We start from the raw sequence: 19,466 nt of genomic DNA on the forward strand, positions 1-19,466 counted from the left end.
CGCAGATTTTTACATGCCATTCGGTCGTCCTCTCAGTTTGGAAGTCCTGCTAGTACGAGAATACGCATCAGTCCGGACAATGTCGTGATAGTAATGGGCAATGGATTACCGAGATCCTCGGGGACCCTCGGACTCGAACGTGGATTGATGATCAGGTGTTTCTACAGATGCCGCAGGTGTGGAAAGGTTTCTGCGCGCGTTCACCCAGTTAGATGGCTTAACGAACGATGACGACACACAGGTGTCCCCATAGGACACTTTCGGCAGCGCGCTCGAGTCATATGGGTTCGGCGGCACGTCAGCCTCGTCGGCGGTTGTAACGTGATCAGTCCAGATTCCTGAAGCGTCGCGGGCTCGGGGCACTGACGAAGACGTCGACGTCCAGCCGTCAGGGATCTGAACTTCGGCCGGTGTCGTGATTGAGGGTGATTTTGGAGGCAACTCCACGCGAATATCGAGTGCATAGCAGACACTGGAAAATATGGGATGGTCGGGGGAGTCATCCCAGGGGGCGAAGTGCAATACGACCGTCGGGTTGCCCGGTGGCCCTTCAAAGTGTTTCCTGGCGTCCATCCACGACTCGACGTGCTCGTCACAGGCGCACGACGTTGGCTTGGGCTCGAGTCGTGCGGACTCGAGGTCGCGTTCTCCTGTCTGGATGAGCCGTGATCAGTATGACTATACATCTCTGACCATGATCTGTTACTACCTACCTGAATTGCACCGAGAGGATCCACGTGCGAATCGTGCTCCGACGCCCACGCAACGGTAGCATGCAAAGGCCCGTTCGGAATGGCTGGGCATGTGAAAATGGTCACGGTGACCGTTTTTCGAATCTTATAGCTGAGTGTCAAGTCATGGTACCAATACCCGCTGGGGGCCCACCATGGCAATGAGCCGCGCACGCCATCCGTATTGACCATGTCCCGCTTTCTGGCTTGAAGGGCGATAGGCGCCATCTCGCCGTCCTCGACAGAGACGTCCGCGCTGAATCCGAGGGCGTTGAGGTGCGCCAAGGTCCAGCAAGGAAGTAGAATCTTGCAGGGCCCTTGGAATTGGTGAGTCGACGCAGACATTAGAGCGTTGTGCGGGATCATAGCGAGTTCGGATACGGCCGACATGCGCTGATGTGGGATACAGACGTCTAGGAGAGCCGGAATTATGACCTTTTTGAGCGCGGCTGGGTCCAACAGAACTATGCGGGTATATGGCCGCGCATAGCGCAAGGTTGGAGTCCTCCTTATCCGGGCACCGTAACCAGACCGCCTTGCGTGGATAGAGGGCGGAGATCCGAGAAGGTGATCCGGCGAGGAAAGGGAAAGGGAAAGGTGATCACTCCGAGAGGATCTTCGCAACTCGAACCCACCGACCAAGTATTGTCCGCTCGAAACTTCGGCTGAGAGCAGCAACGCAGGGATTCGGCCGAGAGCGTCCTGGCAGGCGAGTGTGGCAAGCTGGATCTCGACGCCCACTTGCCTCCCTGGAGGAAGAAGACGGCAGATGGGGAAGGTGGTGCGAACGCCATAGCTGCTAGGGGTGTAGAGAGGTGGCCTCGATGCAACCGGGAGCCCCAAGATACTGCTGAACGTTCCTAAGGGAATGGGCGAAAATCCTTTCGACTGGGAAAAGTCCATAGGGCGCGAAGCAAAGAGATAGGCGGATTTCGACGCGCGTAGATTGTCCATCTGCACGCTCGTCAGCTCAGGCCACAGTTCTTCAGAAGGAGGCGGGATGCAGTGAATGTTTGACTCGATGCCCCACAGGAATAGGGACTGGTCGGGTATGCGCCTCATGATCTCCTCTTGAAGCCGTACGAACGCCTGCGAGCCTTCGCCGTATATCACAGGAAGACGGACCCCGAAGATTCCCATGAGGCAGTACGCCTCGTCCTCGACACGAGTCGTCTCGCGTTCTGCCGCCCAGGCCATCCGTTCAGCGACGCTTACGGTGTGCAGCTGCCGCCTATGGAGGAGGATGTCTGTGCCGATTCCGGTGACGTCCTTGATGATACTCGCGAGGCTCGCCTTCGTGCCTATCATCCGCCAGTCCTTGGAGAGGAACACATTCCGCGACGGGACGATGAGCTCCTGCAAGGTCCACCCGCGCTTGAACCACATGCTGCGGCGGAAGGACGAATATTCCTCCATAGGGCTGTCACTAGCAGAGACGTCGGAGAGGAAGACGTAGCAGACGTCGGCCCCCGAGTACCAGGCGAACATGGAGTTGATTGCTTCAGAGAGCTCCGCGCTGCTGGTCTTGTCGATGCAGCATGTGTCGATCCAGATATACGTATGGCCGTGGGCGCGAGCGTAGTCGCAGCAATGTCTGATCTTAGGGCTTAGCTGGGCGCGAATGGCATCGAGGAGGCATCTATCAGAGTCTGCGGGGGGGCTCTGGAATTGCTTTCGCGCGGCAGTGTGAATACTGCGGACATCCTGCGGACGGGCCTGTGAGACGGGCTTCGCGATGAAGCGAGTCGGGCTAGTCAACACTGACCTGGAAAGTCTGCTCTCCGTCGCCCCAGACGTGGGACAGAACCGCGTAATGGACTTCGGAGGGGTGTTGTACGAAGACGATCTGATACGTAGACGTGTTTAGCAGCCACATTGCTTCCTGTAAGTGGTGCTTCGATCATGTCAGCACGCGTGTGACCTAATGGCTGGACGGTTATCACCAGGGGTTCCAGTCTCAACCTGTGTCCGGGGAGGGGGGGTCTTCGATGAAGGAATCTAGGGAAAGCGATATATGTAAAGGTATTCAGGCCGATGATAGAGTTTCGGCTGTTCCTTGGTCTCCTGGGATACGAATCAGCAGAACTCAAAGTAGATCCCGACAATTGGTGCATTAGTTCGATATACAGAGTTCCAGTCCCAGCACGCTAACCTCAACAAGAGGATACCTGAATTAGCTGACAGAACAGGCTTTATATGACCGAGTATATGCGGTCTCCTGCGAAGGATAGTTTGGTGTGCACTCGTACATAGACATCAAGGGTGCCTTCAACCGTTAAGTCCATCTTCCCATTCCCACTGCGTCCATCATGATCTAGCACTGCGCACGGTATTGCGAGCGGCGACGTCGGACGTCTATAACGAGACCCCCGGCGCAGCTCATTTTCACATGTGTGGCAGCTTGTACGTTTGCGATGGCAAATTTCCGATAGCGTGAGGGTACTGCTTATAGCGCGTCAGGAAGATCTTGCACGAGTAAAACAACATAGCACCATGACGGCGAGAAGGAAGCAGAGCGCGAAGCGCGACGCGAAGGTCCCGGCAAACATTGGCACCGAATGAGGGCCAGATGCGATCGTGCGGTGACAGCAGAAGATGCACAGCCGCCAGACCACGATCGAGCATACCCCGCGCCGGACCCGCCTTCTCAGTTCTCCCTCCGAACCCTCGGCCGCCCTGGAGAGCCTGACTGGACCTCGTTATGCTCCGCGCCACCATCGATGCTCCAGCCGCGGTGCACCCGCCGCGTCCGTCGCTGCATTCCATGCACGTAAGCGGGGAGTGTAGCATTTTAGGGGCCGGTGCGGCGTCGGGATCGGCTTGCCAGTAGAGTTAACTTCCTGACGTCCGCGCTGACTAGCAAGGCATAGCGTAGCGGGTGGCGCAGAGGATCCGCGTAGTCTATACGACTACGCCGCCGCCTCATCGGCATACGAGATGAAGAGAGGAGACCGAGAGCTAGACAGATCTCAGTGGCGTCGCAAGAAGAGCAGCTGGAACAAAGCGCGTTGATGGGATTCAGAGGGTGCCATGCGGCGAACTATTGAAAGCGTTCAGACATAGTATGCACAGGCGGACCAACAGCAGGATATACTACAAATACACATCACAAGGTCGAGTAGACTTCGAATAAGGGAGCGCCGGATAGAGTATGTGGCCCCCGCGGGATGGCAGGACGAGGGGGGTTACAAGAAACGATAACGGCGCGCCCTCCACATGGATGAGGGGAGGGGGGCACACGGAGCAATCACGGCGCACGAGGGCGCGTGAACCCGCGAGGCGAGAGACCTCAGACGACTTCGCGCGGAGGGATCTGGCCGAGCGGGAGCACAAAGTAGCTCGTGCGGGTGTCCGAGAGCATCTGCGCCGTGCCGACGTAGAACGCGACGAGGGCGGTGATGATGCCGAACGCGCCGCCCGCCTTGTCGAGCGTGATTGCGTGCGCGGTGGAAAATTTGCCTGGACAGATCCTGTCAGCAGCTGCGAAGCTCCACAGCCTGATAACCATTACTCACCTGCACCGAGCAGCGCGAACGTGATCGTCAGGAAGAAGAACAGAACAACGAGGCCCATGTTCCTGCGCAGAGATCCGATGCTGATGATAGCGAATCAATGAGGGAGTCGCGTTGATAAAGGGTGGGGAAAACGCACAAAAGAAGGAAGGTGATGATCATCCATGTGAAGAGATAGATCCCGAGCGCCGAGTCGAGCTCTTCCGCGCTAGTGTAGGCCGCAGTGATGCCAGAGCCGGGGAGGAAGACGGTGGCAAACGACATCCAGAAACCGCCGTACATTGTAAACGCTGAGAATCAAACTCAATGTCAGTATCGGGCTTTCCGCTGACGCACTGTGGGGAGCGCTTGATAGGACTAGGCACTCACCGGTGGCGCCGAACGTGTTTGCGCACGCAAATTCCCACATGCCCGCCACGAACTGCGCGAGGCCTCCGACGAAGAGAGCCATGCCGACGACGACGTTGGGCGTGACGACACCACGCGCCTGGACGTTGTACATCGACAGGATGAAAGTGGTCGAAGCGAAGGCATAGAGGCCACTGAAAGAAGCGACATTGCGTCAGAAGAAGAGGTCGTCGTCGTTCGGGACTGCAGCGGAACTCACAGAGGACCCGGGTCCCCCAGCTTGCGGTAGTACGGGGATTGGCCCGCAGGATAGACGTGCTGGGGCGGGCTGTTCGCGCTCACGTACTCGCGCTCCTTGTCGATCTTCTCAATGTGTGAGTGGGCGGACATCGTTGCTGGCGACGTGGAGAATGTAGAGAGCGCGAGGGTGGGGGAGAGAGAGGTACGGGTCGACCACAAAGTGGGCCGAGCGAATTGGTGGTCTCTTTTTAGAGCCTGCTTACCTAAGCCGTTCGTGGGCGCCTGCCAGGGCCCCGTAGCCTATTCAGGAGTAGCTCGCCCACCTGACCGGGCGGTGATCCCCACGACGCCGGCGCGATCATCTGTGCAAGAGGGGTTTCCCCGCATGAGTCCTCCATCCCAGCCGGCCCCAGCGAGCCAAGCTAACTCCGTCCGTACGCGTCGCATCGCATTTCATATTCGCCACCCGCTCGCGAGCGCACTCGACGTCCAGAGCAGTGGTCAGGAGGCTCTTCAAGGCGTCGCAGCGGTCTCCTATGCCGCCCGGAACCCCGCTGCCACGCTCAAACACCCCGCGGCCGAACTTGGCAAGACGATGAATGGACGCGCCAACTTGGGGACGTCGAGCAATTCAACCAACCTTGTGATCCGCGCGACGTCCGGCTCATTTCGTAAGAAGGTACCAAGATCTCCTTGAAGAGGATGAGTACGATGATGGCGCGGTGGAGGAAGGCCTGACGCACCTGCTACACAACAAGTAGCCGTGACCGACCCTGGCTTCTCAACATCTCCCGGTGAATCGGCGAACGTACCTGCGACATACCGAGCAGCCCAAGCCGACCCTATTTGCCCTCTCATACCTTTGCCCGGTGAAGCGGCTTCCCTCGGATCGGTGCAATACCCGCGCCCCGAACACGCACTTGACAAGCACGATGGATTGAGGGGCTTTCGATCTTGGGTGATAGAGGATGAATAATTCATACACTCATGTGGTAGGTGTAGAGAGCTTCATAGGAGTACTACGACCTCTTCGAAGTGTGTCAGCATCAGAGCCTGAGCGAAATGGGCACAACGCACTTATGACACGACACAACAAGCCCCCGAAACCGGGTATGTCCCGCCCTCCGCATCCCCGCCTGGGTCCCTCCCACGTCCCTATTGTGTCGTTCCTGCCGGACACTATCCGGCTTCTCTAGGCTGTTCCGATGAACGTCTGTGTCTTGATGTGTTTCATGTCTGTGGGCTCGAACATCAACGACGTGTACCGACTTGGCTCAGTCCGCCGGTCTTGAGCGCTGTCAGAAGAACCGAGTGTCGCCGAAGAACAAGCACCCGCATCGGAACGGAAGCGCAGAGAAAAACCGCTACAAAGCAACGACGACGACCGAGAAAGCCAGTGGGACAAGAGACGAGCAAGGAGCAGAGTAAAGCGAGAGCGCAGGCAGGCGTCGCACGAAGGAGGGGGAAGCAGAAAAGGCCTCTTGCGCTGCCCGCTGCACGCCGGTCTTTATAGCGCGTCGCCCGTTATCGCGCCATGATTCGCCCTTCTTCGCAGCACATTGATCAGTTCCATTCTCGTGGAGGGGGCGCTTGACGGCTCTAGCGAGTGGTGGCAGAGTCCGGCGCGCGGCTAGCGGGCGGACGACGGAGGCCCGCGAGGGAGGGCGCATGACGTACTGTCAATCTATCGCCCCGATAAGGCGCGAGGCAGGGTTAAGACGCCGTGGTCGGCGGGAGGGATGCTTGTCCAATAGGCGTAGAGGGGGGCGAGAGCCGACGGTGCAGGCACGGAGGGAGGGGGCAGGCACCGAAACGGTTAGAGACCGGCGGCGAAGGTTGCCAGAGTGGGTGCAGAGGCCAGGTGAGGGCGTGAGGAGCGGGAGCAAAACCCGAGCGGGACGGTGCGGGCGAGTGCTTTATACCCCGCCGCGGACGCAGCACAAGTCGCTTGATGGTCCCAGGAGTGTCATCTGGTACAATTCATGTGGGCTGGCCATCAGTGTTCTCGTCGTGCACAGGCTACGTCCTGGAGGGGAGTGGAATTAGAGCGGGCGGTCTGGCGGACGCGCCAAGTATCGCCTTTCAACGTCAACGGGATCTTTTTCTAAGTGCGTCTTACTTACCTTCTAACCCGTCTATATGATTCCTTTAGAAGACAATCTAATCCACACTATCGCGCTGATTGCATGTAGTTTCCGCGAGGACGTCGGCGAGAAATCCAGGCGCATACACAGGAGCGACGGGCAGACAGGCAGCAGGGAGATGGTAGTGGTTCGAGGTCAAGAAGCAATTCCGACGCGTCCCCCGGGTTGTCTCAAGGACTCCCAATTCCGAGATGCTCCCTTGCTCTGCCTCGCCGCGCTACAAGTTCCTTGCAAGTTCCTGCACTTCCCGTCCGCACAAAAGCCGAACGTTCGTGCATGCCCGAAAAGGCATCTATCTTGCCGTATATGGTGATTTCGGCGCGCTTCGGAAAACGGGCGCAAGGGCGGAACGTCTCCGGAACTGCACGCAGCCTCACGCAGCGCGCGCGCCTTGGAGGGATTGCTGCTGGTCGCCCGGTTCGACCCGAACGTGCGGCGGGACGACGAGTATTATAGTGCGTCGCAGAGAAATGTCTTCTCGCCTTGCTTCTTTTGTTGCTGCTTTCTTCACTTGATACATCGCGTGGGCTCAGATAATCTCCCGCTACACAGCCGCTATGTTCATAGCATTTATGAGTCTCGTCGTCGAAAACTGCGACCTCGCCGACGTCCGAAACGCTCCGGCTCACCGCGCACAAGGTCGAGTAAATACCAGGGGGTTGACTTCGATAGGCTGATGGTACTTACTGTTAGTTACACTATCACAACACTTTATAATGCCTTGTAAGGGTGGCGGTGCACTGTATGTATTGCGGAGTAGGTCGGAATCGCGGGCGCTCGAGCCGATAGTAGAAGCAACTAGTACGGGATTTCTGACAATGATCCTCTTGGATGCCTTACAGACGTACACAACATATGGTGTTTTGTTCAAGGCCATATCTGGGGCATGAGCGGTGGTTCTCTTTCGTTCCATATGTAAGGCATAGGTCCTGAGGGACTCGACACTGTGGGAAGGATCAACATTTTTTAAAGGTGTTGGGCACAGCTACGACAGAACGGCTGAAAGAGGTGTTCCGGACATTTTCGAGCAGTGTTGGAAATAAATGTGCAGAACACCTCATGTGTGCATGTTTAGGTGTTTTGCACACTTGCTCCCGATGTGTACAACACCTGGTGCCACGATTTTTGCAGGTGTTTCGGACGCTACTGAGCGAGGTGTTCTAAACGGCTGTGCAAGGTGTTTCCAACCGTCGAATACATTGTCAACTACAGTGCATTGACATGTTTAAAACACTCGCCGAAAGTGTCGTGCACGCCGCCGATGGATCACGCCCGAATATAATTGCGAATGAAAATTTATTATGCTACATTTACATACGGACCTCGCAAGCTGTCGAGAAACGCCATCACGACGGCGCGCAGCAGCGGCTTCTCAGCGTTGTCCTCGACCTCGCTGTTCTTGCCCGGGTCGTTCCACGGGCGGTCCCCATACTTGACCCCAGTCGTGTCGCGCCCGCGGCGCGTGTGCGCCTTCGCGGAGTCCACGATCGCGTCGTTCACGAGCGACGAGTTCGGGTACAAGAAACTCTCCTCGAAGCGATACACGACCATGCCGGGCGACGGCGGATACACCACATGTTCGTTCATCAAGAACTTGTTCGGGCTCAGCGGGATGTACACGTCGCGCGAGCTGGACTCGTTCGTGTTGTGCAGCGTGACGCGCCCGAGGAAGTGCCCGCGCGGGCGCGCGAGGCGCACGAGGAGCAGCGCGAGCGACGCGGCAACGGACGTGGAGATCCCGTCCTCGATCGTTGCGAACACGGCGACGAGTACAGACCCGACCCAGATGACGAGCTCGACGAGGGACACGCACCAGAAGGAGTACATCTGCCGCGGGGACGCGACGAGGTCCGTGACGGCGTGCACGATCACCACGGAGAGCGTGGCGGATGGGATCCAGAAGAACGCGGGGTGAGGCCGTAGAGCGCGACGATGACGACGACGGCGCTGAAGAGGCCGGACGCGGGCGAGCGCACGCCGGACTTGGACTGCAGGGCGGAGTGCGAGAAGGAACCTGTGGCAGGGTATGCGCCGAAGAGTGCCGATGGTGTTGGTCACGCCGATGGCGATGAGCTCCTGGTTAGGATCGATCTTGTACCCGTTCACCCTACCGAATGCAGGAACAAGATCATCAGCGCATGCGACATGTACGGCAGACAACTTACCTTTGGTAGGGTAGCGCTTGGAGAGGCGGTCACAAATCCAACGGATGGCGTACAGAGACACGAGCCCGGTGATTCCGAAGGCGGCGTCGGGCGAGAACTCAGCGCCACATTGGAAGGGGGGAGAACGAACGTAACACGTACTGTAGCGGGTGATCCAGCTGAAGATCGGGAAGAGACTCATCACATAGTCGACCGCATACGGATAAGAGTGATGAGCGCGAAGAGGGAACGGAAGAGCAAAGCCGGTGACGTACTCGACGAGTAGGATTTTGCGCAAGGTTCTCGGCCCAGTCCCGCGACGAAATGACAGGGATATCCTCGTCCGAGGACCCAATAATATGTCTACACGTTCTCTTGAGCTTGGAGAGCATGGCTGCACTTACGGGGGGGAGGGATGGGATCAGGCTTCGCTGTCCATCCCCGCTTTTATCTCTAGCTCCGGTGAGTCCGGATGAGGGCGGCTGCATATGGGAATGAGCTAGATACTCACATATCCTCGAGTCCTTGAAGAATGGCAGGCATGGTGGTGTCGATGACGGGGGAGGGGGTCGAGACGTGATTGAACACCTGTAGGAAGTTGTAAAGAAATGACCTGTTCGTTGATGACGAGGGCATACATACAGATCCGTGGGTCGCGATGTCTACGCTGGAAGAGAGGAGAAAAAGGTGGGCGAGAAGGGTGCTGCACGAAGAAACAGGCGACAGACTTACGCAAGTGCAGGTTGTCTGTGTCGCGAACATCTGGGGCGTGGCGCCACGCCCCAGACTGACAGGGCCGAGGAAGCACAAGCTAGAGAGTGAGTGAGAGGAGAACAACACGGAGTAGAACCACCAAGTCAACGGCGAGTAGGCAGAGGTCCAGCAGCGCGAGACAGGACGGATTGTAGGTCAAAGACAGGGGCATGAGCACAGAGAGAAGGGAGTTCTCGTGTGAAGGAAGCGGAGCTTGGTAGGCGTAGCGAGGTAGAACATAGTAGGAAGATGGAAGGTGAATAGAAAAAATAGAGGACAAAGAGTGCAAATGAAACTGCACCTTTAACGGGTGACAGTAAAGACGGCAACCGCCATGTTCTGGACTCCGGATGCGTAGATACTATAATGACAGGGTCAGTAGAGCAAATACGAAGAGGAAGGATGAAGACGCGCCCAGGAGACCAAAAGGGAACAATTGCAAACAAAACACAAGCAATATCGATGCATACACTCACTGTATGTCGTTCGCATCGCGACGCGCAGTATGACATGTAACTGAGTAAGCTACCTGAGGATAGTTCAAGGCAGCTAGTGGCCAAAGCCTGAGACCTGAGTTCATAGCGACAAGCACAGCGCGCAGAGGGATCATCGTGGTCCGAGGTCAAGATGCAAGACGACGGGGAGGGAGCGTTTTCGCCAAGTTGCTAATGACGTCATCGCGATCTACTTCCCAATATGGAAACAGCGATAGACGCCCGATTCGCCTTCTCTGTTTGAGTCTCAGCGCTCAGCGCCTTTCACCCTCCTGCCATTCTTGCTCTCTCTGGCCCCTTGCGTCTCTCCAGTGTTCTGTCTCTCTAGGACGCCTTCGCAAGACAAAAATGCCCGACCCATCCATGGAAGCCAACCTGGTATGGTGCCCATAGCAATAGAGCCGTATGACTCGTATACGGTACATTGCGGCACTGGTCACACATCCGAGCGAGGCATCAGGCTAATCTCTGGTAAGCCAGGAATCCTATCGTTCACTCCAACCCGAGATGCACGGTGTTTGTGCACTCAAGGCTGCGACAGTTCACGAGTGGCGCATGCGGCGCGCCAAGAGAGCAACACGGCATAGCAGCACGGATGACATGCTTGTGCTTTAGGCCGTGCTCGCGCTCGCCCTGTCATGATAACTCTTGGTTTCGCATGTGAGTAATCTCGCTTTAGAGCTTCCGAAGGCGACGAGGGAGCTATGTCTGCGCCCAAGAGAGACCACCTCGGTCCACGCGACTCTCGCGTGTGTGGGGCTGAGGGGGACCGTATTACGGCTCTTTCAAGCTGCGGCCAGCCGAAGGAGACGACTTCCGCAAGTAGTGTCGCGTCGCGCCAATGATTGATGCCGGCGGGCCCATAATCCCCGTCGCCATGTCGGTTTAGGTTATGAATAGCGCGCATACAGCGTACCAGACTGGTCCGTCACCAAGCCGCCAAGACTTGTTTTGCGTTGCAGGAGCGCGGGGAGTGCGCACAGGCAAAGGAGGATGGCGCGGTCGAGTCGGAGGGCGCGTGCATGGACGCGACAAGTCCTGCTAGCTCTGAGGGCGACGGAAAATCGATCTAGTATTCGCATGGACTGTAGGTTTGACGCAGCTAGCGTGAAGAGCTGTGGAGAACACCTCTTGGTGCTGTCGCTGTGGAGAACACCTCCGAAAAATGTATATATAAGAGGCGTGCAGAACACCTCAACGCACAGACAGCGGTAACAGGTGTTTGAAACACCTAGTTATATCATACAATTATTAGAGGTGTGCGACTTTTCAGTGTTCGGAACACCTATTCTGGAGGCAGAGGTGTTCTGAACACCTCAAACAAGCGTTGATCCTTCCCACAGTGTCGAAGTTTGATCCGGGAACTGTGTAAGGCCTTTCGAAATCGGGAACTTCGCTCGACTCAACCCGGAATTCTGTCCTAAACCAGCGGGTAGTTCAGATGTGTGTAAAGCCTTGCGCATCCAGAAAATTGAGCAGGTCTCCAAGTAGTAGCTTTACGCTGAGAGCCGTCACCTCTTTGAGAACAACAGGCGCGGGCGCCTATGTATACTCGGCCATAATCGGAAGAGCGCGAAATTCGTTGAACTTCGCATTGCAAAGTTACGGCGTGCTGCAATCTTGCCACCTACGTCGAGTCCGCCGATATTCGAACAACGGCCTGGCCACCTCTTAGACTTCATCATTCACAGCTGCCATAGCACGCGAGGTGAGGCATCCGCCTGCGTAGCCCCTATTGTATGATCTGACGACAATTCCGCACGCGTAACGCACAGGGATACGTTTTCGAGCACCGTGGTGCTTCGACACTCTCGTACATCACTTTTACATATCACGGGCCACCAGGTGAGTCTGCGGTATCATTCGATGACCTTCATGAGTGGTGTCTGGTCTGGGGATAAGGCCTTGGCGCCACTCAGGGTCGCTTTACGAAACAACGGGCCAGACCCGAGTTTCTTGGACGTACGGGCCTTCCGTATGTCTTCCGTGCTGCCCCCTTGTGTCTCTTTCCGCAGTTCTCCCCACATTTTTTTCTTCTGTTCGATCGCGCGGGGGTGGGGCCCCATGGGGATCGAAACTAACCGTGCCTTCACAGGAGCTTCCTGCGACGCGCATCAAAGAAGAGCAGAACTGTACACGTCCGCATCTTGGCCCCCCAAGATCCAGGTGCTGCATTTCAATTGCTGTTGACAGGTTGGTCGTCTCTTCAGACGCACTAGCTGTCTAAGTCGACGTACCACCCACGCTAGCCTCCAAATTTGCAGCCGGGCGCGTCGTGCGACACACTGCGGCGAAAGATGCGCGCGAACGAGAACACCGTTATCGTGCACCCGGACGTCGTCTTGGTACCCTACAGGTGACGTTTCTGCGATCGCATATACCTGGCTCGGCCCTGGCTCAGTCAAAGTTATTGTTCCGCTCGATCGCAGGACAGAGCACATCGCCGTAAGCACCCTTCAGCGTCCGGCCACACTTGCAGTCGCATCGCATCCTGGGCGCTTACCATACGGAACTTGCAGAAGTACCACGAGTGGATGACCAGCGCCGAGTTGCGCGAGCTTACGGCAAGCGAGCCGCTTACTCTGGACGAAGAATATGAGATGCAACGTGAGTGCGGGGGCTTCCCTTCGAAGCTTCTGAACCCCGCGCCCCGCGCCCCCGCAGCCGCTAACGCTCGATCTCCCGTGGGCGCTGCAACTCGGAATGGTCATTCCGTGGTCAGGCAAGTGGCAGACGGACGAAGACAGTGCGTGTCTCTCGCGTATCTCGGGCACGTACGGCGTTCCTCACCGCATGGCGCAACCCCAGAACTGACATTCATCGTCTTGGACGGCACGCGATTGGTGTCGGCGGAGGGCACGACGATCTCCCCAGAGAGCCTGCGCGGCCTCCCGATGATTGGCGACGTGAATCTGTTTCTCAAGGGCACGCCCGACGAAGAAGAGTTCGAAGCCGAGGCGGAAATTATGGTTGCGGGTGCGCGGTTCCGGGTCTGTGTTTTCGACGTTCACTGAAGCTCTCCCCGCCAATCTCCTTCGGATCTCATTCACTCGTCCAATCTGCGCCGCCTGCCCATGCGCGCCCCGGTCACCCGCAGAACCCGCGTATCGGAGACGCGGCATTGCTTTCACCGCGCTGCAACTCATGTTGTCTTACGCGACGGACCCGTTATCACCATCGCCGCTCCCCGTGCGTCCGGAGAAGCTCGTCGCCCGCATTGGCGACAAGAATGAGCCCAGCATACGCCTCTTCGAGAAACTCGGCTTCTCCGTAACGAAGATAGTCGCCGTGTTCGAGGAGGTAGAGCTGCGTTACACCGGAACCAATGGCACGCCATGGATCGCAGGGACCATCACGGAGTTGTCAATGTGAAGTTGCCGCACGGGAACTGGCGGCGGCGTCACCATCGATCGGATACCGGATTGAGGTAAAAATCCAGATATATTGTTCGCCGTCCTGGAGAATAGGTACTGACGGGGCCCATAGTTGTGGATATCCAATGGTGTCTTCTTTTGGCGAAGCTGAGGCCAAGGTGCGGATCGACATAGGCGCGTGCCATTGGCTCCCACCCCAGAGTCCCATAGCTGGTGCCTAGCATACCTACTGTGTTCAAGCTAGTTGCTTCCGCCTCTCACGCGAAAATAGGTGGAGGGTTCTCGAGTGCATGGCTCCACGATCGTATGCGTGTAGAGTCCCGGGGGAGGGCGTTGTTGTACCGTGTACGTACGCCCATGCGCGGTTAGGGTTACGGCCTCCTGTATTGAGCGCGGCACGCTGCAGTGGGGTTACCCCTCGAACGAATTAACAGGGCAATCTGGGGCAGAATGTGGAAGTAAGCGTGTGTGCGGGGGCGCCAATCTCAGATTGGGAAGCTTCCGTTATTCATTTACGCGGCGGTCCGCAGTGCTCCGTCCGACCCCTCGCTTTCGCACTTTCCTTCCCCGCCTCCATTCCCCCGATTTCGTGTGCCCGGCTAACGCGCACCTCTCGACGGCGCATCAGCGCAACATCACCAGTTACACACATCGCCGCGTCCAGACTGACAAGGTGGACACATGAGCGTACCTCGCTCTACTGGACGCCACCCCGCGTTCCCGCCGGGGGACAGCTGACCAGATCCTGTACCGGATCGCGGGAACCCGACCGAGGGAAGAATGGCTCCTGCGCGATGTTGTAGCCAAGTCGATGTCATGCCTGCTGTGAACATGATCAGTAATCGCACTGTGACGGGGGAACGCGCCCCCTTTCCAGGTATAAATACAGGCCGCCGTGCTCCAAACTCTCTACGCCCTCCCCACTCCGATACCTCCTTTCCCCACACTCTTCACTGCCACCATGCCTGAGACCTTCGTCAAGCAGTTCGACACCCCCGCCTTTAAGGGCGAGGTTAGCTGCCCCCTGGGCCTCTACATCAACGGCAAGTTCGTTGACGGCTCGAACAACACCACCATCGAGTACGTCATAGCATACTCTCCGCCGGCGATAAGGCCACTGACGATGCTTCTGCAGTGTCATTAACCCGTCGAACGGGAAGCTCATCACCAAGATCAGCGAGGGCACGCCCAAGGACCTCGATCTCGCCGTCGAGGCCGCGCAGAAGGCGTTCGACACCACCTGGGGTCTCCACACCACCGGTGTCCAGCGCTCGCGCCTCCTGAACAAGCTCGGCGACTTGATGGACAAGCACGCGGACAACCTCGCTGCGCTCGAGGCCCTTGACAACGGCAAGACGTTCAGCTGGGCGCGGAAGACCGACATCGACCACTCGATCCGCTGCATCCGCTACTACGCCGGCTGGGCGGACAAGATCCACGGCCAGACGATCGAGACGTCCGAGGCCAAGCTCACGTACACCCGCCACGAGCCCATCGGCGTCGTCGCCCAGATCATCCCCTGGAACTTCCCTCGTACGTTTCCTCCCCGCGCTCTTCCCCTACTGTATTGCTAACTCTAACGCCGCGCAGTGCAAATGATGGCATGGAAGATCGGTCCCGCGCTCGCGACCGGCTGCACGGTTATCCTCAAGCCCTCGGAGTTCACGCCCCTGACCGCGCTCTACATGGCGAAGCTCGTCGACGAGGCCGGTTTCCCTGCGGGTACCTTCAACCTCGTCAACGGCTACGGCGCGACCGTTGGTCAGGCGATGGCGGACCACCACGGGATCGAGAAGGTGCGTCTAACTCACCCGGCCCGGATACCCGCACTCACCAAAGGCCATGACGTCAGATCGCCTTCACCGGCAGCACGCTCGTTGGCCGCAAGATCATGGAGGCCGCGGCCAAGTCGAACCTGAAGAAGGTCACGCTCGAGCTTGGCGGCAAGAGCCCGAGTATCGTCTTCGACGACGCCGACCTCCAGCAGGCCGTCCAGTGGGCCGCCTTCGGTATCTAGTGAGTATACTCCACCGAACATGCAGAGATGGCACGCTCATCTCGCCCGCAGCTACAACCACGGCCAGTGCTGCTGTGCGGGATCGCGTATCTTCGTGCACGAGAAGATCTACGACGAGTTCCTCACCCGCTTCACCGACTACGTCAAGACCCTCAAGGTCGGCGACCCCTTCGACCCCGACGCGTTCCAGGGCCCCCAGGTCTCGCAGCAGCAATATGATGTACGTCGCGCTTGTTGAACCACGAGTATCACCTTACTTACCTGAACACCACAGCGCATCATGGGCTACATCGAGTCGGGCAAGAAGGAGGGTGCGACGGTCCACTACGGGGGCGAGCGGATCGGCGAGGAGGGCTACTACATCCGGCCGACGATCTTCACGGAGACGAAGCCGCACATGAAGATCGTCCAGGAGGAGATCTTCGGCCCCGTGTGCGTGGTCGTCAAGTTCAAGGACGACGACGACATCGTCGCCCAGGCGAACGACACCATCTACGGTCTCGCCGCGTCGGTATACTCCCAGAACGTCACCCGCGCGCTCTCGACCGCGCACAAGATCCGCGCGGGCACCGTCTGGGTCAACACCGCGAACATGCTCTACCCGCAGGTCCCCTTCGGCGGCTACAAGCAGTCCGGTATCGGTCGCGAGCTGGGCTCGTATGCTCTGGAGAAGTGAGTGCTCATCATTCTCTGGGATATTGACAGCTTTACTGACATCGTCCTAGCTACACCGCCGTCAAGTCTGTGCAGGTCAACCTTCACCTCAGCCTCTCATGAGCGTCTGGTCTCGGTTCGAAATCGAAGTCTCTACGCGCGCCTCTGTAATATGGTATTGCCGTCTGTACATGTTGTATTCATAGTTCACTTGCAAACAAGGGCGTTTTCCTGGTCAAACGTAATTGGGCTGGCTGGCAGGAACATCTTATCATTCCACCTGCGTCAAGCAGTGTTAAACCGATCATGGGCGCATACACGTACCATCACTGTCTTGGCGTCCAACGATTGTTCCGCAAGTCAGTCTAATCAATCATAGCGACATGGATCCAGGGATGTCGAAGTAGCCTTAACATATCAAAGACGATGATATGTGTGTTCGACAAATCGTCGATGGGACGCGGCGCGTCGAGAAGACGCGCCAAATGCACACGTGATCGTAATGGTCCGTAGACTTTGGTCGTGTTTGCCAAAAGCCTCTGAAAATAACAAGGACAAATAGAGCAGCACGTCCGAAGGCAAAGAGTTCTGAGGTCAGGTCCGTGCTATCACTGGCATCGCGGTCCTACAGGGTCCTACCAGCATTGTCGTTTCGCCAGGACACTCTTTGCGGTTCATTCATGGCACCTGCTTTGTTATATACGTCGTTGTCTGCACTCATCGAGGCACTACCACTAGCCCTAACAAGTGAACTGCACGCGCAAAGGTATGTGTAATCTCACACCACTTTGCCGGTCTTCGTCACTGAGCATGACTTTGTGGGCCATAGTCGCGAAGAAGTAAGATGTCCTCGTTTAGACGCTATTTCAAACTCCAGTGTTGACCTGAAAGTTATAGTGTTTTCATCAAGAGGACGTGATATCCGCCGTTCTGCTGCAACTTCGTAGTCGTATCAATGCTCTATCACCTCTCGACCGACTTCCCCCCGAGATTTTGCTGAATATCTTTGAGCTCTTCGTCCACCCATCGTGCAATGACAGTGTTCTGCATCTCAACTCCGACGAGCGAATCAGCACTCCAGTTCGGACCCGGCAACTCCTCACGATCACCCACGTATGCCGAAGATGGAGGGAGGTTTCTCTCAACACAGCGACACTATGGACGCGCGCCGATGACTTCAAGCCTGCTCAACTAGACGCCTTTTTAGAGCGTTCACGAGATGCCGCTATCTCCTTGCATCTCCAGGCCGAACGTGCCGGCACCTTGACACGGTTCCTCGCCAAATGTGGTCACCGACTGAAACATCTCGATATCACATTGCACACCGATTCCCTCTCCCGTGTTCCCACTCTCCAGGCGTTTCGGGCGCCCAATCTTCAGTCACTTACTCTCGTCTCGCAGGAAGACCTGGACGTGGATCCCGGCGATCCTGAGCCTGTATTGTTCTGTGACCGCGTCTCCAGTCTGAGGGCATTGGCAGTTGATCCAGCCTACATCTGCATTCCATCCAACGAATTTCCTCATCTCACCCACCTCTACTTGGCAAAGGTCTCTAGCCGCTTTCTCTCCCGAGACGTGCTGTCCATTCTTCTCCAGCTTCTTTCGAATACGCCCGCCCTCCAATATCTACACATCGAAGGGCTCAGTCGCAAGGCTTCCAGCACTGTCGCTGCGCGTACCGCATCACTTCGAAGCCTGCGTGGTCTCACGTGCGGTACAAGCGATCTACAGTCCGCCCTATGCCTCCTGAACATCATCGACATCCCGGCAGACGTCGCAATCCGCTTGGACCGCCTGGAGTGCTTCGCGCCGGACCACGTATCGCTGGCCCAGCCCCTGCCATGCCAAGCTCTTCTCGCTAGCTTCACGCGTTTGGAGGTCGCTACCGAGGGCGAGGAGCTGCACCTGGTCGCGGACGGCGCGCGTTCGGGACTCTGGATACAGGTGCAATGCGTCGGCGGCGACTGGGGCGAATGGCTCGCGCGACTGTGCACCATGTTCCCCCTGCCCTCCGTTACGACGCTCCAGGCCTCGGCCGTGGACAAACACGTCATCCCCAGCCTCCTCAGGCAGCTGCCGCGTCTCACTACAGTTGCAGTCCACTTCAACGCGGGGCCACTGGACGAGGACGATGAGGCGCCTCCGCACGAGCTCGCTAGCAGCCTCTACGCCTCACTCAACGTGGACCTGCCTCTCCTCGAGGTACTCGTACTTGGTGCCAAAGCCTCCCGCCCAGACAAGCTGTCACCCGCCGATCTGATCTCGATGGCTGCTGGGCGGCTCGGGAAGGGCAGGCCGCTGCAGCAACTGGTCGTCGACCTCTTGGACTTCTGGCCCGACATGGGCGTGCGGGGCCCTGTGTCTCCTGATATCGACCTCTTCCGGGCGGCCTTCGCTCCTGCGGCAGATTTTGTGGGAGACTTGCAACTGCTTGAGCACGCAGGCGCGTGCGAATTCGAGATGGGAGGGATGTGGACGATCCCGGAAGCGGAGCGGTACTGGCGGATCCCGGCTGACGAGACCCCGTGCTATCGGCTTTTCTGGTAACCCGTATGTATCTTCCTTTTCGTAGCTATTCTGCTGAATGCACACACGCGTGGGCGATGTCTGTGTCTTCTTGGATTTGTCCTTCCGCACACTGGGATACCTCGTGGAACCCGATCTACTCCTTTAGCTAGGCACGCACAAACACGTAAGCCCATCCTGCAGTACGCAGCTCCATCTAGGGCCGGTAACTCTCTGCACTCGTCGCCCTTATGCAGCTCAAATATTTCCCTCCGGCACGAGATCCATCCTGTGAGGTGAGTACCACTCATCACGCGGAGCATTCAATAAAATCCGCTGACATCCATGGTGTGCCGTAAAGCCTCCAGTTTGTACTTGCTCTTTCAAGACGCTGGTGCTTTTGTGCTCGAGTGGTGCGAGTGGCCCCGCTTCGGCGCACGCGATGAGCCGGTGTGTGTGTATCCATCCCATCACGCCATTGTGGACACTCGAGCCGCCACACGTGTGAAAGCGGGCTGCGGGAAGTCCGATAGAGGTAACGTCTTAGGTC

At 57.5% G+C, this 19,466-nt stretch overlaps 7 protein-coding genes across 7 annotated transcripts; 3 read left to right on the forward strand and 4 right to left on the reverse strand.

Annotated features, from left to right (window-relative positions):
- Positions 1–1,748: 1,748 nt before the first annotated feature.
- Positions 1,749–2,607, reverse strand: TRAVEDRAFT_87091 (HET-domain-containing protein; the record flags this gene model as incomplete). Its single annotated transcript, XM_008035200.1, has 2 exons — positions 1,749–2,380; positions 2,493–2,607. Coding segments are annotated over 2 exons (747 nt in total), but the record flags the coding sequence as incomplete, so codon positions are not given.
- A 1,100-nt stretch (positions 2,608–3,707) lies between these two features.
- Positions 3,708–5,521, reverse strand: TRAVEDRAFT_140767 (FUN34 transmembrane protein). Its single transcript, XM_008035201.1, has 5 exons — positions 4,851–5,521; positions 4,613–4,785; positions 4,383–4,533; positions 4,247–4,326; positions 3,708–4,190 (listed from the first exon to the last, which is right to left on the reverse strand). The coding sequence occupies exons 1-5, from the start codon at positions 4,979–4,981 to the stop codon at positions 4,021–4,023; spliced, it is 705 nt and encodes a 234-aa protein (XP_008033392.1). The 5' UTR covers positions 4,982–5,521; the 3' UTR covers positions 3,708–4,020.
- A 277-nt stretch (positions 5,522–5,798) lies between these two features.
- On the reverse strand, positions 5,799–6,889 carry TRAVEDRAFT_26148 (uncharacterized protein). The gene is made up of 2 exons (XM_008033727.1): positions 5,909–6,889; positions 5,799–5,859 (listed from the first exon to the last, which is right to left on the reverse strand). Exon 1 carries the CDS (start codon positions 6,499–6,501, stop codon positions 6,196–6,198), a length of 306 nt encoding a protein of 101 aa, XP_008031918.1. The 5' UTR covers positions 6,502–6,889; the 3' UTR covers positions 5,799–5,859; positions 5,909–6,195.
- A 1,385-nt stretch (positions 6,890–8,274) lies between these two features.
- Positions 8,275–9,662, reverse strand: TRAVEDRAFT_42704 (uncharacterized protein; the record flags this gene model as incomplete). The annotated part of the gene is made up of 2 exons (XM_008034115.1): positions 8,275–9,082; positions 9,631–9,662. The coding sequence occupies 2 exons, from the start codon at positions 9,660–9,662 to the stop codon at positions 8,275–8,277; spliced, it is 840 nt and encodes a 279-aa protein (XP_008032306.1).
- A 2,350-nt stretch (positions 9,663–12,012) lies between these two features.
- TRAVEDRAFT_55891 (acyl-CoA N-acyltransferase) lies at positions 12,013–14,144 on the forward strand. Its single transcript, XM_008034237.1, has 10 exons — positions 12,013–12,074; positions 12,142–12,211; positions 12,462–12,559; positions 12,616–12,722; positions 12,796–12,811; positions 12,886–12,973; positions 13,089–13,112; positions 13,175–13,342; positions 13,464–13,793; positions 13,853–14,144. The coding sequence occupies exons 4-9, from the start codon at positions 12,664–12,666 to the stop codon at positions 13,736–13,738; spliced, it is 630 nt and encodes a 209-aa protein (XP_008032428.1). The 5' UTR covers positions 12,013–12,074; positions 12,142–12,211; positions 12,462–12,559; positions 12,616–12,663; the 3' UTR covers positions 13,739–13,793; positions 13,853–14,144.
- Positions 14,145–14,696: 552 nt separating this feature from the next.
- On the forward strand, positions 14,697–16,656 carry TRAVEDRAFT_26150 (aldehyde dehydrogenase). The gene is made up of 7 exons (XM_008033728.1): positions 14,697–14,820; positions 14,876–15,273; positions 15,331–15,536; positions 15,593–15,756; positions 15,809–15,977; positions 16,032–16,429; positions 16,483–16,656. The coding sequence occupies exons 1-7, from the start codon at positions 14,702–14,704 to the stop codon at positions 16,532–16,534; spliced, it is 1,506 nt and encodes a 501-aa protein (XP_008031919.1). The 5' UTR covers positions 14,697–14,701; the 3' UTR covers positions 16,535–16,656.
- A 435-nt stretch (positions 16,657–17,091) lies between these two features.
- On the forward strand, positions 17,092–18,958 carry TRAVEDRAFT_42707 (uncharacterized protein; the record flags this gene model as incomplete). The annotated part of the gene is made up of 3 exons (XM_008034116.1): positions 17,092–17,177; positions 17,241–17,250; positions 17,309–18,958. 3 exons carry the CDS (start codon positions 17,092–17,094, stop codon positions 18,956–18,958), a joined length of 1,746 nt encoding a protein of 581 aa, XP_008032307.1.
- Between the last annotated feature and the right edge of the window lie 508 nt (positions 18,959–19,466).

Source organism: Trametes versicolor (assembly GCF_000271585.1).
Source record: "Trametes versicolor FP-101664 SS1 unplaced genomic scaffold TRAVEscaffold_1, whole genome shotgun sequence".
In the NCBI taxonomy this organism is placed as follows: Eukaryota; Fungi; Basidiomycota; class Agaricomycetes; order Polyporales; family Polyporaceae; genus Trametes; species Trametes versicolor.

Bases quoted from the DNA above. Each gene is read 5' to 3' on its own strand.
- TRAVEDRAFT_140767 (XM_008035201.1), bottom strand. From the start codon at position 4,981: ATGTCCGCCCACTCACACATTGAGAAGATCGACAAGGAGCGCGAGTAC. The intron at 4,786-4,850 runs GTGAGTTCCGCT...CGCTTCTTTCAG, and splicing joins CTGGGGGACCCGGGTCCTCT to TGGCCTCTATGCCTTCGCTT. The intron at 4,327-4,382 runs GTGCGTTTTCCC...CGCTATCATCAG, and splicing joins ATCATCACCTTCCTTCTTTT to CATCGGATCTCTGCGCAGGA.
- TRAVEDRAFT_26148 (XM_008033727.1), bottom strand. From the start codon at position 6,501: ATGCGCCCTCCCTCGCGGGCCTCCGTCGTCCGCCCGCTAGCCGCGCGC.
- TRAVEDRAFT_55891 (XM_008034237.1), top strand. From the start codon at position 12,664: ATGCGCGCGAACGAGAACACCGTTATCGTGCACCCGGACGTCGTCTTG. The intron at 13,113-13,174 runs GTGCGTGTCTCT...GCGCAACCCCAG, and splicing joins GTGGCAGACGGACGAAGACA to AACTGACATTCATCGTCTTG. The intron at 13,343-13,463 runs GTGCGCGGTTCC...GGTCACCCGCAG, and splicing joins GGCGGAAATTATGGTTGCGG to AACCCGCGTATCGGAGACGC.
- TRAVEDRAFT_26150 (XM_008033728.1), top strand. From the start codon at position 14,702: ATGCCTGAGACCTTCGTCAAGCAGTTCGACACCCCCGCCTTTAAGGGC. The intron at 15,978-16,031 runs GTACGTCGCGCT...TGAACACCACAG, and splicing joins TCTCGCAGCAGCAATATGAT to CGCATCATGGGCTACATCGA. The intron at 16,430-16,482 runs GTGAGTGCTCAT...ACATCGTCCTAG, and splicing joins GGCTCGTATGCTCTGGAGAA to CTACACCGCCGTCAAGTCTG.